At 32.3% G+C, this 20455-nt stretch overlaps 1 protein-coding gene and 1 long non-coding RNA gene across 3 annotated transcripts in view; one reads left to right on the top strand and one right to left on the bottom strand.

Moving 5' to 3' along the window:
* LOC107440179 (NACHT and WD repeat domain-containing protein 2) overlaps positions 1-13061 on the top strand; it is a 38542-nt gene extending 25481 nt beyond the window's left edge. For both annotated transcript variants that reach the window (XM_043042922.2, XM_043042923.2), the window contains exons 7-10: positions 2474-2699; positions 4819-7717; positions 8377-8649; positions 11848-13061. In XM_043042922.2, coding sequence (XP_042898856.1) covers positions 2474-2699; positions 4819-7717; positions 8377-8649; positions 11848-12804 — 4355 coding nt within the window. In that variant the 3' untranslated portion in view covers positions 12805-13061. The remainder of the gene's footprint in view (positions 1-2473; positions 2700-4818; positions 7718-8376; positions 8650-11847) is intronic.
* The window catches only part of LOC139425954 (uncharacterized), a 45884-nt gene continuing 33688 nt past the window's right edge, over positions 8260-20455 (bottom strand). The window contains exon 2 of the long non-coding RNA XR_011637118.1: positions 8260-8640. This is a non-coding gene — a long non-coding RNA (uncharacterized lncRNA). The remainder of the gene's footprint in view (positions 8641-20455) is intronic.

The raw sequence follows: 20455 nt of genomic DNA, 5'->3' as shown, positions 1-20455 counted from the left end.
AACTGAAAAGGAGAAGATAATCAAACAAAAAATAAAAAACTTTCAAAACTATGTTTTTGTTATTGATAATGGAGAAGATACAATGTTTTGTCAGGCCTAAAACGCAAAGCGTAGGACAACACTTTCGTAATCAACTCATATCACTCACCGTCTCTTGTTTACGTTTTTAATTTTAGGTGTTGCAAAAAAGCGACGTATTTTTTCCCCATTTTAATCCATTTGAAAAAAATAAGCTTATACGAGATTTGTTTATTTTCGTTGTTGAGCAAAATAAGCTAAGTAAAGGATATGCATTTTTTTTGTTTTGTTAGTGTGTCTTTTTTTTTTTTAAACTTAAGAGGGTTCCGATTTCTTATTTCATGTGTGTTAATAACCAATGAGTGTAAACTAAAACTATTAGTAATCTTTAATTCAACAACCTCCGAGATCTTCCACAAACATTTGAAAGATTGGCAATTAATGATGCTTTATTTGATTAAAATAGAGTTTAAACTATATTTATATATGTGTCTATAACTATTCATTTATGATACCAAGCACGAGGTGATAAATAATAATTTCGAAGTCAATGATGATTTTATGCAAAAAAAAAAGTACAATGTTTGACTTGCTATGTATCTACGTATTGCTAATTAGATAAGTAAAGTAATTTTTCCTATTTAATTTTTACGCTGAATTAAATGGAAAAAAAAAGTACGAGCTTCTAGGGTTAATAATTCAAAAGTTCCAAAGATTTTTATGTAGTATAATAATTAGTAGTATAATAATCAGTCCACTGCGGGACTAGTACAAATCTAAAATAGATTTGTACTAGTCCCACAGTGGACTGATCGTTAAGACACGATTCCCAGTAGATCACCGAAGTCATGCATCTGTGGTTGCGGTCAGTGTGCGGGTGGGTGACCACTTGGATCAGTCTGCGTGGGGACCGAGGGTGTGCGGTTTTGGTCCTCGTTAAACTGTTCTACCGTAAAGTGCTCGACTTCGCGTGCAGGTCGTCGGGCTACCGAAGCGGGGGTGCCATCCCCTCTGCAGAGGATCAAAATTGTGATGGCATGTCTTCCGATCATCCTCAGGGATGTTTCTCAGACAGTCGCCAATAGCCCATTGTGCAGCTCTAGTGCGACGTAAATGAACAACAACAAGATTTGTACTAATTTATTTATCTGGTTATAGTTAGGTAAATAATGTATTTTTCCCAATAAACTTTTCATTTAACTTCTAACGGTATTAGGATTAATAGTTCCGACATTGTAGCAATTTTTCAAATTTTTTTTTAAATACTATTTTTGAATTGTACTTTGTATGAATAAAACTCTTAATGCGAAGTACTCTTTGTCGGAATATTAAACTTCGACTCTTTCAACTTCGACACGATTTTTCCTATCAACTTGAGTTATGCCTCATTCAATTCATTGCAAAAAGTCACGTGGGATATTTTATGTGTATATGTAGACCCGTATATTAGTATAAGTAAACTTTTTACACATAAAAGTCCTTTTCAACTTCCGAAATTTCTGTCCTGGGTTTGTTCTCAATTTATTAAAAAATACCCCATGTGTCTAGATGAGCGGTTTCCAAATGGAACTCCGCGGAACCCTAGGGTTCCGCGGAAGAGTTATTGAGGTTCCGAGAGTTCGGACATGTTTAATCACTTATGGTTTTTGAAACCTGTCATTAAATTTATATTTAATTAATGAGTCGTTATTTATTAAACATTCTCGTTATTTTTATGAAATTATTTCATTAAAATGCTTGTGAAGAAAGAAAAGTAAAATTAAAAATTGTGTTTTCTAATAATAATATATTGAATGAATAATGAAAAGGATATGCATCTATGAAAAATTGCACCAGTACCAAATGACTTGAATGATATAAATTTAAATCGAAATTCACATTTAAATAAAAAAATTTAAATTAGGATATTATTGTAAAGCTGAATTTAAAAAAAAACTACAAATATATCTTTTGACAGTATTACTATTAAAATAAAGTTTTAAATGTTATGCATTTGTTGTGAAATTAAAAATTTAGGCAGCAGATTCATAGATTGGTAAATCCGAATGAGTTAAAATAAGCTGAAAATTTATACAATTTAATTATTCAAATTTCCTTTTCTTCAGCTATAGAAAGGGGAGCACAAGTCGTTAGGTTTTCAAATAATCTGAAATGAAAGCAAACATTTTGCAAGAAAGCAGAGGAATATAATAGAATAAGAAGAATAAGAATTAATAAAATTTGCATAGCATAAATAAAATCATGATTCAGAGAAGTAAAAAATATCACTTTCTGCCTTACAGAATCTTTTTACTACATATATTTAATTTGTATGCAATCCATTATTTATTTATATGCGAACTTGAAAACTCACTAAAATACTTCTTTCGATACGTTATATATATATATATATATTTTTTTTTTAAAGAAAAGTTTTAAGTTTATTAATTGATATTTCTTTGATGCTGCCATCTAGTGACGGAAAGGGAAGTGATAAATGGCATCTTAAATGTTCCGAACACCAGAAACCATTGTTTGGCTTACATTCGGCAGATAAATGCTGTTGATATGACTAATCTTAAAGAAGTCAGCAAATTTATTGATACTTTGGGAAGAACTGTAGATATTGAGGCTCAAAAGCTATTGACTGACCTGAGAGATGTTAGACTACCAGCTAAAATTGAAGCTTCTAATGCTGTGAAGTAAGAATATTAAGGTATCATGTAGACAATATAAAAAGTAAATCCTGATTAATGTAAAAATAAATAAGTGATTTTGTTTCTTTTTGATTTGAATGATGATAATAATAAAGTAGCAATGTTTGTAGATCTGTGCAAATCCACCAATTTTTAAATCGTTGACAAATTCACTTTCAGAAGGTCCAGCTTCAAATAATCTAATTAGTTAAATAATAATTAATAATTAATCTAATAATAATTAATTTGCGATGATGATATTTAATGTTATGAAATCAGATATAAAAGCGTATTTTCTCTGAATAAACATGCTTTAATTTTGATGGGTTTGTATTTTTTACTTTCAAACTGTTGACGAAATCAACTATTTCTTACATAATTTTAAAGTATGTAATTTTAAATGACTAAATACAAAATTGGTACGAAATCGATCGAGTAGTTTCTGAGTAATTAATTTTCAAAAAAATGCATTTAAAGTTTGATTTTTAAGAATTATTCGATTGATTTCATTCGAATTTTGCATTTTGTCATTTAAAATTACATTCTTTAAAATAATTGTAAAATGTGTACGACATAAAAGTCGAAACTTTTTAACTATTAATAAATAAAATCATAAAAAATAACAAATAATTATTAAAAATTATTTTTGATTAATGAATTTTATAATTATTGATAAATGAATTTTATAACTGGTGCATGATTCTCTTAAAAAATTCCTGTGATAATTCGCAAAATGTACAAATAACACTTAAGTTTTCCTTCTTGAAAATCCTATCATTAATCAAAAGTTCTTTAGGGTGTTCAGTATTTATTTTTTTACTTTGCTTAGAGTGTAAAGAAGTATGCTATTATATATTTTTCTGAATACATACTAACAAGTAGTATAAAATGAAGAAGAAAAAAATCACCACATACGTCAAGTACATTTTGTATTATAATATTTCGTACAACTTTCATGGTCATTAACTCTCTGACACAAATGGGACACTGGTATCTTTTTTCTATTTTTTTCTGACGCCCTAATATATATTTTGATATAAAAAATATATTAAAAATATATTACTGATATTAAAAATTATTTTTGGTACTTTTTTTTTATAAAAACAGATGAATAAATAATATCAACTAAAAAATTGTGCTTGATTATCGGAATTATATTTGTTCTAAAATATTAAATCCAATAACAAAAAAAAAGAAGAAAAAATGGCTTGAATTTTTTTTCTCCATTCATATTCAAAAGTATATCAATAAGTAATTGTGTAAATTAAGGAAATTTCAATGACGAATAACTGTTTCTTTTAGATTTAAATAACTGCAATTAAGTCCAAAGTTTGAAAATTATTGTTTGGATAAGTGAGCTGTGTTTGGAAGATTTTACCTTTAACGCAGAAAAAGGCAGCGGTGCTTCATGCTGTATTTCATAACCATAAATTATTAAAATGCTAAATATAATATTTTTCACTCAATACGACATAATAAAAAAAGTATGAAAAATATGTTTAGTGAGAATTCTACGTCAGAGGCTCTCGTTTTCGGCATTTCCTAATTTGAAAAAATAATAGTATTGTTTTAAAGAATGTTTCAAAATCATAATAAATTATGCAAATCACGTATCAGCGAAATCAATCTTAGATTTTTAACATCTTCTTAAAATTTGAAGCATTTAATTTCTTAAAGGTTTTTTATTAATACGGCTCTTTTGGTGGGGCCGCCCACATGGGAAACAAGTATAAGGGCATAAGTTTGCATTAGTACGCGTTTTTTGTTTCTTATCTGCAAACTTTGTACGATTTTTAATAAATTTGAATTTTTATTAAAATTTAGCAGTAATTTAAAATTTTTTTCAACTTAAGTAAATCAGGTTTACTCATTACGAATGGCACTTTTTATTTGAGACAGTTTTATTATTAAAACCAGACTATGATTCCGTTTAAATTGAAAACAACTCAGAACAGTAAGAGTGAATAATTTTATTCAATTTTTTTTTATTATTCACAAAATCATAGCGTTCGTTTGAGGGTTTCTTTTTGATCCAAATTAAATAAAAAATGATTATTAAAAATAGATTACTATTTGATGTTTGCATAGTCTTTCCGTGATCGACATATATGTACACATGTTTCAGATACACAATAAACTGGTGTGGAAAAGAAGGCTTAGCTGTCAAGTACCATGAAGATTATCTTCGAGAATTTACAGCTCACTTTTACAAGCACATAACTCGTTTGGTGGATCGAGCAATGAGAAAAGAAGACTTGAGCAGTCAAGGACACATTGTAACCGAAATCTTACAGCATCTTCAAGCAGGTAAGAGTTCTGTCTCAACTTTCCAAGGCAGAGAAGATGAGCTAAATCGAATTCAAAACTACATCCAGGCAAATTCAGTGCAACCTTTTGTCCTGCATGGCAAAGGAGGATGCGGGAAAACATCTCTTCTGGCCAAGGCAGCAAGCATGATTACATCATGGTGTCCGGAGGGAACGAAGCCAATATTAGTTCTTAGATTTCTCGGTACCACTCCAGACAGTTCTAGTGTAATTCCAATGCTAACAAGTGTCTGCCAACAGATAATGTACAATTATATGATGCCTTGGGAGGGCATACCAGATGATTTAATTCCGTTAATAGCATTTACAAAACGTCTTTTGACTAAAATAACGAAGGAGCAAGCTCTTTATATTTTTTTAGATTCGGTAGATCAATTAACCGGCCAACAAGCTGCCAATAAGCTGACATGGTTACCAACAAGAATACCAGAAAATGTTAAAATAGTTATTTCTACTGCATCCGAAGGAGAAGCTAAAGAATACAACTTGCTGTGCAAGATGTTGAGCAATGAAAACCAATTCGTTGAAGTCCATCCTCTTGGAGAAGAACTGGCAGAATATACTATTAAATGTTGGCTAGAAACAAATGGAAGAGATTTAAGTAAATACCAATGGAATGTTGTGAGGAAAGCCATATCAAAATGCACCCTTCCAATTTTTATAAAACTAATATTTGCAGATGTCATGCGATGGAGATCGTATTCAAAAGCAAGCGAAACCATCCTAGCTTTCACTGTTATGGACAGTATCATGAAATTATTCGATCGAATTGAAAAGCAACACGGAAGATTGCTAGTGGCTCATGCCCTTTCCTACATAACTGCTTCCAAGAGTGGTTTAAGTGAAACTGAATTAGAAGATTTAATTTCTCTGGATGACATTGTCTTGGATGATGTGTATCAATACCACATGCCACCAGTAAGACGAATTCCACCCCTTCTTTGGACGAGAATTCGAAGAGATTTACCAAATTATCTGTCAGAACGAGAAGCTGATGGCGTTAGCGTTCTAAATTGGTATCATAGACAGTTCAGAGATGCAGCTATAGAACGATACTTTGTGAAACCAGATCAAATAAAATACTTTCATTCCTCGATTGCTGAATATTTCTTAGGCACTTGGGGAGGTGGAACACCAAAGCCCTTCAGGTACACCGAAATTCAACGTTACAGATTTGGTTTGAAAAATCCTGAAGGCACAGCAGATCGCAAAGTGCCTCTGCAGCCACTTGTATTCCATACTAAAGATGGTCGTGTTTCGGGGTACAACAAGAGAAAGTTCGGAGAGCTGCCATTTCATTTGGTGAGATCGGATCGTTTTGAAGATCTATTTGAAAACGTTTTATTCAGCTATTTATGGCTACACTCAAAAGTCAGCTGTTGTCCACTTCAGGCGATTTTGGCAGACTTTGAAGACGCTGTCGAGAATCTTGTTGATAACGAGCTTATCAAGCAATTGAATATAGTTGCTGATGGAATGAGACTTGGCGGAGTAGTATTAAGCCAACATCCAGATATGCTTGCGTCACAAATTGTAGGAAGACTACTTCCAGTGAAGAACATTTATCCAAGGGTAAAAGGTCTTATTGAACAATGTGATCAATTAGGAATTCAGCATTGCGCTTTGGTACCAGCTTTCCATATACTCCACACTCCGGGAGGACCTTTGAAATATTCGTTAGAAGGTCACCCTTTTGCAGTGTTCGGGTTTTGCCTGACCTCAGATCAGCGTTTTGTTCTCACCATATCGAATAAATTTTTAATGTTTGATCTCATGACTGGAGAAATTACTTGCGACGTCAATCCAGAAATACCGGGAATTATGCAATCGTTAGCTCTGAGTCCCGATGACAAATATGCTGTGGCATTTACCAACCACAATGAATTAGTTCTGTTGAATGCTTTGTCAGGGGATGTTGAAATATTAAAAAACATGCTTGAAACGAAACCTATTGCCGGAGTTGCTATTTTCAAACAAATAGGCATAGCATGGAGTCTTAAGGAGTGGATAACATTCAGTCTCTCCAATGGATTAAAATATTCCTCTCATATAATTGATGAAAATGATTTCTTCATTTCTCATATTAATTACGTTGATGATAAAAACTTTTCAATCGCATTGTCTAGTTTTAAGAAAGGACAAGAAAATCTGAGAGATAAGCACATTCTGAGGACGACTGTCAACGGAGTAAGTATGACTGATTTAAATATTGACAGCGCACTCTTCGTTATACAAGAGGGCGATATTTATGCCACAGAATTCTCTAATAACGAATATCATATATGGCACTTCAAATTGACCACGGATGGTTGGGAGAAGAAAGAAGAGATAGCCCAGTCACCTATGCGCATAATGGCGTTAGAACTATCACCTGATGGAACATTTTTGATAGGAACTATGCCGACCGGGTTTAGTCTTTGGAAATTTGAGAATGGTGAAGAGACGTGTTTCACCTTGCCCAATAATGTTAAAAACATTTCAACGAAGCCTTTCCACTCTCAGAGCTCTTTAGCGATCACGAAACATAATCAGTATGGTGTTGGAGGAGTGAGAAAATCTCTGTATATTTGGAATGTAAAAGATGGACTTCTCTTGAAGGAAGTCGATGCTCATATTGCCAGGATAATGCGAGTACAATCATTGTATATTGAAGATTTCAATGGCATTGTGTCCTCCTCCATTGATAAGACTATAAAGGTACGAGCAAGCTTATATTAAATTATCTTTATTAATCAATTTCAAGAGATGTATATTATCTATTGTTTGATACAAGTGTCGTTTCTTATTGGTAGTGTTTACAGTGGTTTAAAAAGGTTGAGAAGAACTTATTGACAATACATATAGTTATTAAATATGCAAGTTTTATTAAAATTTAGATTTTAAATCAGATTTTAAACTAAAACTTAGATTAAAATTTGGATTGCAGACTTTAGATAACAACTAGAATTTCCGTAACTGGCAAATATCGACAGTCGATTAGACGAATATTAAATTATCTACTTCAATTGTTCTAGGGGAAAAAGCTAAACTACTGCAAATCGAAAATAAAGGGTGAGAAAAAGTATCTGTTTAAATTTTGTATGATGACTATTAGATAATATTGCACTTTCAGTTATTACAGTCACAGTATTACAGTAACAGTTATATTATGTCATTAATTAGGTTTGTTTCTTAGTAATATAAATATGAAAAAGCTATTTACAATATAGTAATTTAAATAAAATAGCTACTTTATAGTATATCTTTAAAAAACATTTATTATAGCATTAAATCTTATTTACAGTAATAGCGTAAAAATTTGAAATTCATTTTCCTTGATGTAACAAATTACTGATCCCGATCTTTAAAATTATCAGGTGTGGAATGTGAAAAACATATTCGAAAAAGTGTACACGATCGACAGGATGGAAATGGCTATTGAATCTGTTTCTCTCTCCGGAGATGATGAACTAGCTGTAACTGTGACCAGAAGCAGCGTCGGAGTTTGGAGTGTATCGACAGGAAAACTTTGGAGCAAACTGGTTGATTCTCCCGTGGGGGCTATTGTGACCCACGCTGTCATCACTGCAGATAGCCGTCATGTCATCAGTTCAGAGTCTGGAAATCTTTTAGTTTGGAATCTGAAAAAGGTGATGTACTATGTTATTTTTCACTGAAAATGATCCCTACATAACCACAGTTTTTTTTGGATTAGCACGGCTTTTATTATTTGAATATAATACGTATAATTGGGACACGATGACTCAATGGTTAAGGTACTGAACTGTCATTGTGAAGTACTGGGGTTTGATTTCCAGTGGTCCCTCAACACCATGAATGAATTATGCAAATTGAACCAAATTTACGGGAAATGTATTGTAATGCAAGACATGCAAATGACTATAATCACAAAGCGACTGCGCATGCGAGGAATGAGAACCGACTCCATCAGCCGTTTTTTCCATGTAATGGATTGTAAAGGTGAGTGGAAATCAGTTCATCTTCATCTATATGCGGTAAATGTTTCAGTAGTGGTGGATATGTCTCATCAAAAGTGAACAGCGCCATATCAACCATTTAACGGAGTTAGTACGAGACTGCATCGTTGATATGGGAAAGGGTGGATTTTTCATATCTAGAAATCGCCACCGGCAAGCAGTGTAATACCACAACAACGATGCNTATGCACGATGCACGTGTTTATATTATATACAAAGTCACATGGTTTTACCTTGCCCAATCAAAGGCCTCGTTATATTTCCTGCAAGAGTTAAACTCGAGTTGTGAAATCCTCTGTTGAAAACGGTTGGAGAATAAAAAGCGAGGGTTAATCCGAGAGTAACTCTGAACGTTGGATATTCCGATCCCCGAGTTACTCTTGAATTTAACTCTGCGTGGTGAATACGGGTGTAAATGTTTCAGTAGTGGTGGATATGCCTCATCAAAAGTGAACAGCGCCATATCAACCATTTAACGGAGTTAGTATGAGACTGCATTGTTGATATGGGAAAGGGTGGATTTTTCATATCTAGAAATCGCAATCCGCAAGCAGTGTAATACCACAACAACTATGCAAGTCTTAAAGAAATGGACACAGGAAAAACAAACAGGGAGGAAACCTGTGATGGAGAAAACGCAATAGCACGGAGTGATGGACACCTTGCCAGCATGGCTATGATGGACTGTGCAGTTCTCTCTCTCGTGTGTTAGCACAACGTTGGACTACAAGTGTTTTGTTGTATATCTCGATGGTTCATCGATGTCTGCTGCAGCATTAACTGCGTGGAAGGATTCCTCTACGCAGAATTCCTCTGTCATTGAATCACAGATGCCTTCGACTGTGCTCGACAACACAATGCATGGCATTCCCTGTGATAACAAGTTTCTTCCTTAGATGAATCTCTAGTACAGGGGTGGGCAAACTTTTCTGATCGAGGGCAAAAAAACGAAGAAAAAAAGTCTGGTGGGCCAAATAAAAACTTCTAGAGTAGAAAAACGATATGCAAGTTTTAATTTAAATATTTAATGAGATGAATGAAATTGCGATTTCATTTTTAAAAGTTCTTTATATTAAGGTTCCAAGTGAGAGGAACTTATTTTAATGCTCAAGGTTAAATGTTTGCCTGTTAGTCTACTTCTGAAATGATTGTTTCAAAGGTTTATAGTTGAAAACACTTGTTCACATATATAAGATGAAGCAAACATAGCACTTATTTTCTGGGCATGAAATACTAAATTTGGGAAACTAACTTTTGGTAATGATTCGTTAAACTCTAACTTTGGCATATTTAGAAACAACTGTTTCAGATGGCGCCAATCTACGGGTATTCTATAAAGAACGTTTGCTTTCAACATTTTACCAATTGAAGCTGCCTATTTCCATCAATTTATGCTTTGTTAGAGCAAAAATAGAGAAAGTAAAAAGATCATCAATACTTCGTTAAAAAGTGAGAACAAAAATAGCTTTAAACAACGTAGACAAGAAAATGGATGTATATTGTTTATATTCGTCACGGATCGGCGAGTTGTAATTCTATCCGTGGGCCTGATAAAACCTTCAGGGGGGCCACAGTTGACCCGCTGGCCGTAGTTTGCCCATCCCTGCTCTAGTACAATGATAGAAGAGTACGCATCAGACGTTTCAGAGGGAAATGTCTGCTCTCACAGTGCATTATCTCGCGTCATACCGCACAAATGCCAGATATCTTGGTGAGGGGAGCTATTGGAGCTTGGTCAGGGAAGAATATAACTTTTCAATCCCATCTAAAGCAAATTGCGGGATACCTCAATAGCCAGAGGTCTTCCCCATTTTCCCACTCATTCTGTTCAGCAGAATAATGGTCACGTACATGTTTCTAAGATTGCATAAGTCTTCTTCAGTGCACAACAAATTTCGTTTCTTCCAGGGTCTACTTGTTTCCCGGATATGCCACCTATATGCATAAAAAGGAATCACTTTATGGTGGGGAATCCGCAAATCAATATTTAAGCGAAGAATAAACAAAATGCTATTGAAATCTGACCAATCAATGTTTAGGAAAGCAGGTTTACAGAACATCAAAATGTTTGATTGCTGGGAAAAACAGGAGGTAAAAACGGATTAGTAGAAATATCTTCAAGTGTCATCTCACAATTCAATGTTTAGAACGTCAGCCTTCCTCAGCAGTGATTTGACTGTTTTCGTTAGCGTTGATTTTTTCTTGCTGAAATATTGATTTGCGACCACCCTAATGAATACCTTTTTTATCTTAATTTTTGACAAGGATCATTATGCAAGTCTCTGTTTATTAAAACTATAGACTGTATGAGTACACTTGATAAGTTTCAATCAAAATCGACACTATATTTGAAAAGGTATTAATTTGCGAATATTTTAACTCATGAAACTTTTGAACACGGCATTATACCGGAATTTTAAAGAATTTCATCAAAATTAAATTTTTCATAATTTTAATCGGGTTTTTTTAAAAACTTTTTTTAAATATTTTCTTTTATAGTCCAATATTTTTAAATCTAGAATTTATTTGCAAAATGTATGCGTGCATCAAAGTTTACCACTAAAACTAAACTAAATACATGAACACGTTTGTTGCAGTTAAAAAATTAATATTTTTTTGATCGTAGATAATAAAAGTTTATTTACATATTATAAATTTATTCTGCTTTTTGTGAAGTCAGTACTCTTCATGAAATTTTGACAAAATATTATTTAAAAAAAAATAAGTGGTTCTTTTTAGAAGTAATATTCATATATGAAACAGAAGTTCTCTATCTTCTGCATGTAATTCTTTAATTTGCTTTCATTTTAGAAAAGTAACTGTTGCTCAATTCACAATTACCTTTTTTAGGGTTGTGTCGTTTTTCGAGAGAGTCATCCAAACATCCGACAACTTCTTCTTGGCTTAGATGACAAAATTATAGTAGTAATAACATCTGAAGTAGAAAAAGAGACTCGATGCACGGTGAGGAATATCCCAACTGGCGAAGAAGTTTACTCTTTCAATTTCGAAAGTGATGTCCCAGAACCCGCTGTTATTACAAAAAACGGAGCCTACTTGGCCGTCATTTCTCTCGAAGGCAAACAGAAAGTTATATCTGCCTATCATGCCAGAAAAGGGGCATTCATGTTCAAGATTCCTCTGACAAATGTGTCATTGTTGGGTTGTGGAATTTTACCATTTCCCGGAAAAGCCTCAGCTGTGATCATAACTAGTTCAGATTCCTCTTGGATAGTTGATGTGGAAACCAAACGAATCGTTCGTGGCATAAAGCGTTGGAATGGAGCTTGCACGAGCGACGGTAGATACGGTTTAGTTGCACCCAATCAAGGTGGTTTGGAGGTGATAGAACTAAGAAGTGGGAAAACTGTGAAAGTTCTTATTCCACCAATCAGTGAAGGGGTGTTTGCCGTAACAGCTAAATTCAACAATACTGATGATTATGTTCTCTACTACCACAGCGGAAGACAGACGATTAGATTGTTCAGGATGTCGAACGGAAAAATGATTGGAAACTACAAACTGGCGGCAGAGGTAACTGATTTTCGAACAACCCATGACGGACTCTCTGTTGTAGTTGGCGGAATCGATGGAAGTTTTGTTGTCTTGGCGATAGCAGATCCTGAGAATTTGGAATCGAAAGTTAAGCTGAAACGCCTTCCTAGCAGAGGGGAAGCTAGCATTGGAATGATTAAAAATTCAGTTAGCTTCAAGACAGTGGCAAGAGTTACTGCTACTGCTGCTTACGCAAAACGGCAATCTGCTTGTGAAGAAAGCCAACAATCGGAGGTGTGCACCCTCCAGTAAGTTGGAATGATTCTGACTTTAAACAATAGGAGAAATATCATCGTATCTTAATAATTTTAAACTACTGAATAAAAATTATCCAGTCAAGTATTAGTTAAATAAAGTAATTTATGATTTATTTATTAAGAACATATTTTGTAGATAGTCTACACTTAAAAAAAAAATTAATTTTCTAGTGTTATTCATTTCTGAAAGTTGTATTTTACGATGTCATGATGTAGATATGTAATATAATTTTATAAAAATTATTTTAGAAATTAACATATGCGCCAAGACTCTATTTTTTTTCCAAATGCAATAAGAATTTTAAAAAAAAAAATTACTTTTTAGTAAGTGAATCCATCAATATCCAAATAAAGAAATGAAGGAGTTTTAAATAAAACTTTAGGGAAACAGAGCTTTTTCTCTCTAATCCTAAGTAGTCATACACGTACCATTAGTGATGCGTGGAAGGTATGACATTGGAAGATAATTTGAGAATTTTAATTTGCATTGTTTGTTATTCCTTTTATTAAAATTTTCAAAAAAATTAATTGCTTTGTATCGTTAGGAACAAGAATTAAACTTCAATCATTCACTTACTTAAAATCTTGAAGAAAGTAAAATTACGTGTCCGTATTTTGGTTAAAAGTAAAGTAGCTAGCACAGGCATATAATTTTCTTAATGTTAATGTATTTTTGTGGAATCTATCGCCTTTATTTAAATACTTACTTCTAATTAAAGTAATTATCAATTATTTAAAACTATGTAAGTTGATTTAGAAGAAAACAGAGAGATAAAATATTTTTTTTAAAGAAAGCGGCACCCAAAGCACATGCAGAGGTAGTTTAGGCGGAATAATCTGTATTTAAGCTCTCTACCTCAAAAACTCAGATGTTCTTGTACATCGAAATGCCACAAAAAGTCTCATAACTTTTAGTTCACCTGCATAAAATTCTAATACCTGAATTGAATTAAAATTCAGGTAATTGACAATTACTATTTTAATGCCTAACCAATCAGGCTTTACTGAACTCACTGGCTACGTGGTTCCACGCAATTAAATCGAATTGTGATTTTCTGATTTTGCCAAACCCCTTGTCACGCGATGGAACGAAAAGAAAAGAAAGACGTACATCTTCTGTCAGATAATGCTTCCGCAGGTGATCGATTTTATCCTATGCGATTTCTTAAGCGATGGAATTACTTTCAGTTCATTTTTTCCCCTTTCCCACCCACAAAAACAAAAATAAAATAAAAATCTGGAATGGAAGGCTGAATAACCCAATCTATTCTTCTAAATATTCATATGGGCATTTCTTTGGATGGCCCAATAACAGATTTCCCGTCAACCTTCACTGCTTACGGGGGAGAGGAGGATAGATGATGTATGTCACGTGGTTACATAAATGCCCTGGCAGTGATTAGAGATTTGCGTGCAGTCTAGGGCCTCCGCCAGAAAATCACTCGATGGAGGTGACGCCCCAGACTCCAGAGTCCCTCTACTTCTTCCTGTGTCGTTTTGGATAGGACAGGAAGATTTTCCATCTTTTCCAACACAGATCACAGTAGCCCCCGTGCACGACAGATTGCGATTCTGGGGTGACCTTCAGCGATAAGGCAAGGTAATGGGAGAACTTTAGTTTGCTTTAATCGTCAATTTGAGAATTCATAAAGATTTTGACTTGAATCTTTCATTTCATAGCCAAGGAATTTGATTGGGGAGTTTGTGAAAATGTTTAGTTAAAAATTTGTTCACGGATTTTGACCATCTTATCAAATTAGAAAATCAGTAAAGCTTTATAACTTTGCTTATTTGTTTTGTAATTTTGTTGGCATGAAGTTATTTATAAGTGCAAATTAGAATTGCCATGTTTCCTTTTCTTTTGAAGCATTGATAATTTTTCCCTGAAAGGTGTAAAAATTACGTTAATTTTGCATAAATTTTAAGCATCATAAAGATTTTACGTGGAATTCCTTGAAAGTGTTAATCCAGACAGATTATTTTACTAAAACTAAAACAAATTACTATTTTATGTAACATAGTATACATGAAATATTGTAGAGCGCCTATCAGGTTTATTATTTTCACTTTGAGGGAAATAAAAATGATCTCTTTAGGGTTTATTTTTTATCTGTCTTCTAGATATCGTCTAATATCATTTGATCCCTAATAAATTAGTCAAAGTAATTTTTTTTTTTGGATTTAAGTTTCCAGCATAAAATTAATTAAAGTTATAAAGGTACAATGTATAGAAAGTACAGCATAATAACTATTGTTAACATTGAATTATTACTTCGAGAATAATTAACTGTTAAACTTGTAGTAAAAAATACTACACGGACCTCTCTGAAGACCTCAGATATGAACTACAGAGTTGAAATTCAACTGTTTAAGAGGACCATTTTTATTTGTAAACGTAACTCTTGCTTTTGTTCGGAATTTTAATTTGTTCGAAAGTTATTATGATTTTCAGTGTTATTTGCGACTTTTTCTCCCTTTTTGCTTGAAATAATGACCATATATCCTTTTTGCGAAGAGAAATAGGAAAATTTATTTATCACTTGAGATTTTTATTTTATATAAGCTGCCACTTCGTTTTTAAGCTTGGAAGTGAAAAAAAAAGAATATAAGGAATTTGGTTGCTATAAATTTGCTAGCATTTCCCAAATTGCTATTTTCCAACTTATTTAGCAGAGAAAAAAAAGATTGTTTGAATACTGCTAATTACATTACCTCACGAAAATAGAGGGATTTGTTTCCAAAAATAATGGTCTTCGGAATGAAAGTTCTTGTAATCAATGATTTTTTTTTATATATACAGTTATTGTGCTTTTACAGATCAGAAAATGAATATTATTGACTCTCAAAAAATTTTACTTTTAAGAACCAGCAAACTGAACAATCAACTTCTGTCATTACTTTGATCAACTGAAACGTGTTGAGAGTGTTGCAAAGATTGACTTTTTTTTAAAACGAAATGAAGAAATTACACATAAAAAAGTAAAGTAACAGGATTACGTATTAGAAAATAGCAAATATTGTATTTAAATACGCATCTATACTTTTTTTTCTTTAAAAAAAATTAAATTTGTACTTCTAATAGTTATTTTATTTTATTTAGTAAATCAAACCACTTTGAACACAAAAACTATTCTCATTGGTAGTTACATCGAAGATTAGAGTCCTGTTGCTGTTGGGAAAAAAATGGGCCACTCTTTAAAACTGGAAGAGCTTACTCAACTTCCCAAATGTTGTCACCAACAAGTCGCCGATGTTAAGTTTTTTATTATTCATGTGTTTATGTATGGGATTAAAACTATATAAAATATTTGGGAAATTTGAAATACTTTAAATAAAAGTTGGAATTAAATGTATATTCTAAAATTTTTACGAACGAAATATTCCTTACTTGATAAATATATTTTATTAACAGAAATTTCTTTGCTTTATAAGCAAGCTCAAAAGGCTAAAATTTATTTTTCGTGAAATATATCGCATTGTAGGTGAAGAAATGATGAACTCGAAACAATCATGGAGACTGGTGATGGAACTTTCTAGTAATAAGTACAAAATTGTAAAGCATTGTTAGGAGAGTGGTGATGGAACTTCTTAGTAATAAGTACAAAATTGTAAAGCATTGTTAGGAGATTGGTAATGGAACTTCTTAGTAATATGTACAAAATTGTAAAGCATTGTTAGGAGATTGGTGATGGAACTTCCTAGTAATAAGTATAAAATTGTAAAGCATTGTTAGGAGATTGGTGATGGAACTTTTTAGTAATAAGTACAAAATTGTAAAGCATTGTTAGGAGATTGGTGATTTAACTTCCTAGTAATAAGTATAAAATTGTAAAGCATTGTAAGGAGAGTGGTGATAGAACTACCTAGTAAAAAGTACAAAATTGTAAAGCATTGTTAGGTATTAACTTTTAGTAATAAATTTTTTTGTGGAAAAATGAATTTAACATGTTGTTATAGCAACAGAAAATTAAAGGGGGATATTTTTTAGAAAAAACAAGATGAGATGAAAAAGCGAATAGGATGTTGAAATTACAATGTTAAGCAAGAAAAATGATGAGGTTCAAATTTTATCCTAACTGATTCGGGTACTAAATCTGTGCAACCAAATCTTTGTAATTACTATAAAAATTTTTCGGTATCTCTTAAATGAATAATTTCTGGTTTCAATATAATTGTCTGTTTATCGTTAAGAAAAAAAAAGGAAGACTGATCAGTTATCAAGGGGGTCGGTGAGCTAAGCGAGCCGGAGTGACGCCTTCTAATTCAATATGTTTCATGCAATTTTTAGTTGGAACAAATTGTACGTATAGTACAATAGTACCTGTGTTTCATTAATCTTCTCGAACTACTTAATCACTTTTTTCACAATGTTTTACATATTTGAAGAAGATCATCATTATTTCGTCCCTCCACAGAAAATGATCATTTAAAAATAAAAAGGTTTAAAAATAGAAAATGAAAAATCTTCCAAGATTTCGCTAATTGTTGGCTATCGACGTAAGGGTGCGGCTACCAAAAGTTTACCAACACTTTGTCGCGTGTCAGTACTCTGGGGGCCACACCCGATATCACGTGACCAGATAGTAAATATTCTTTTTCAGTTTCAGAAGAAAGCCCCTGTCAAGAGCAAGTCCAACATCCCCGTATTCCCTTTCACTATTTAAGAATGAAATCAGCGAAGGCATGACCTGAACTTCGGCAGTCTTCCTGCATTAAGTCACACGTGAATCTCAGTAGTAAGATTGCTTACGCGGAATTGATTTCAGTTTACTGCGCTGCTTGCGTGACACGCGACTAGGACACGCTTCACAATCCATCGAGAGAAGGGCTATCAAGGGAATAATAATTTTTTTATTTTAAATTATAATATTTTTAATTTCTATTTTAATTTTTTTAAAAATTATTACTTTTTAATTATTATTCTTCACTACAAAAAACACGATTTTTAAAAAATATAAATTTTTATTTAGATTATTTTTCTTTGTCAAGAGTAGTCAAGACTACTACATGACCACTACTAAAATAATGGAACTTTCATTTTAGATTAGGANTAAATCAGCAATAATAATTATTAAATAAAACTTTACTTATACTATAAAATATTTTGTTTAGAATACCATTACTGAGCTAGTTTGCTTCCATTCTCTGGTCTTTAACGCTTGTCAACAACCAAATATTGTAACGGCATCATAGTTACCTTTGCGAATCAAGCTAGTTTCGCTGGGGAAAAAATTAGTCCCATTTGAGGTGAGTTTTCGAATTCAGCAACATAAATATTTAAAGGGAAATTGTAAGAATTTAACAACAACAGAGAAGTTTCAAGACTTAAAAAAAATTTTTTTTTCAAAAAAATATTCCTAAATATTTGAAATTTATTTGAAAATATTTTTTTTAATTGTATATTAGATATAATCATTGTAAGACTGTCGAATAATCTTTTTCTTCAGATCTAACAAATGTGCTGTTATTTTTTTAAAGTGGATTGGAAAGTGGTATAAGTCCGAGGGTTTTAAGGGTTAGTGCTTGAATGAATTATCAATCAATGAATAAATGTTAATTAATTTAGTTTATGTTTTTCACATAAAAATATAATGAAACAGCAAAATGCAACAATGATTATTAAAATCTTAAAATAAACAAATAAACAAACGACATTTTGGTTTCCAAAACTTATTCAACTTAAAAAAATATCAGTTCATATATTTGTCCACAACTAAAAACTTGTTAAGTCATTTTTTTTTTTATTAGACTGAAATAATGTTTAACTCATGGCAACACATGGCATGCTTCTCAAAAATATTGCTGTCAAATTTAAAAAAAAAAGAAGGATTTTTTATATTGCATGATCTGAAAAACAATATGGTCGCTTAAGAACCTAAAGAACATTTAGAAAAATTACTAAGTTTAAATTCTCAAATGATGCGCATGACAGATAAGCAATTTTAAGATAAATTATTATTCTCGATTCTTATTCTTGGAAATAACATTTAAATGCTTGTTGTTTCTAAAAAATTAGTTTAAAAATATTTTAAATTTCTTTTAATTTAGTGTTCCTATTAAAACTCACATTTGTTGTTTGTTATTCTTAGAAAAACAAATAGAAATTAGACTGACACAGGTGAAAAAATACGTAAAATATAAACAATTAAATAAGTAAATAGAGAAAGAAAATAAGAAAATAAGTAAAGTAAATAAATTAACAACTAAAATTATTAAATCAATAAATTAAGAAAACACATTTATTAACAAATAAAGTTCAAGCTAATTGCCTGGTATTGGCTTGTACTGATATTCGTTGTTTTTAATATATTTATTTTAACTGCTGCTTTATGTATACAGGGAGTTACAGAAAAAATTGGGGTAATCTTAATTCACTGAAAATGTCATAAAAATACTGAAGGATATTATTTTGGAATGGTACCTGATGTCTTTTTGCAAGCAAATTTAGCAGAAAAATGGATGCCAGATTTAAAGCATTATTAGGATTAATAAAATTTTCAAGTATTGTTAATTTAAGTTTTTCAAGTTTCACTTTTTATTAAAACTTCCGTTATTTTTTTAAATTTTTTTTAAAAGTTAATTTTAGTCCTTGGTTATAAACCCCTTTCCTATTAAGAGTCACTCCTTATTTTTCCGACCAAACACTGCTTACGTGATTATCTAGAAAAGACCATTTAAAAACACGACTTTCTTGAACGCTTGTTTCTCAGAAAATATTCAGCCAGTTTTGGCTCAAATTTCGTATTTTGTTGCACAAAACTCACAGTTAAAAATGAAGTTAAAATTTTTTTTACAAATCCAAAACCTATTGTAAAAAGGTATGCTTGTTCAGAGAAGGAACATTCTTGTGTCTGTTTTCGTAACTTAAAAAGCTAATTAATTGCACATTTCAGATTAGATACTGGAACCATTAAGACTGAATTTTAGAGCATGAAAATTTGATTACTAGATCAGATGTTATGAAGGAGTAATGTTTCTTTCTTTACGAACTATGCATTACTCCTTTTAGAAGTGCATGAACCTAATACTTTAAATATCCTGAACGATGGCCTACATTTTCTCGAAAATATTCCGATGACCAAGCAACATTTCACGACTTTTATCAACCGTGGCACATCAGAACTTTCTTATCAATGAATTCAACTGCAAGCACTGTTCCTGGAAAACCAGGAAGAGAGGAACGTAATTTAAAAATAACAGCGAACCCTTTTTAAGAACAACATTTGTTCGATGGTGACTTTGTGTGCACATTTCTGTTGAACTGTTTGTGTCTGACAGACAGGATGGGAGGAGACGAAGTTCGGTGGACACACAATTTTTTTTTATCTTCAAGTGAAGAGATTCAAGTTAAGGCAGGACGTTGTTCGCGTCGATAAGGGAGAGTTGGAACAGCAAATAGCTTCCTGATATCTCTAACTAGGGGAAGATGAGCATGGATGAAAGCGTGTGGGTGATTTCCGCTGATTATAATATGTGACCAGTTACTTTGAATCTAAAATTGGTATGGTTGTCCATTTGAATTGACGTTCCTGTTTATTTTTACTATTTAGTTCTGGGGCACCTAATCAGTCTCTGAATTTAGACAAACTGTTCCTCGAGAAAGTTGAAGTATCTCAAATAAATTAATTGAATAATTTCTGGTTTCA

The sequence above is a fragment of the Parasteatoda tepidariorum genome, chromosome 7 (genome assembly GCF_043381705.1).
Source record: "Parasteatoda tepidariorum isolate YZ-2023 chromosome 7, CAS_Ptep_4.0, whole genome shotgun sequence".
Taxonomy (NCBI): Eukaryota; Metazoa; Arthropoda; class Arachnida; order Araneae; family Theridiidae; genus Parasteatoda; species Parasteatoda tepidariorum.
Note: the sequence above shows the minus strand (reverse complement) of the source record. Positions and strands in the feature narration are given on the sequence as shown.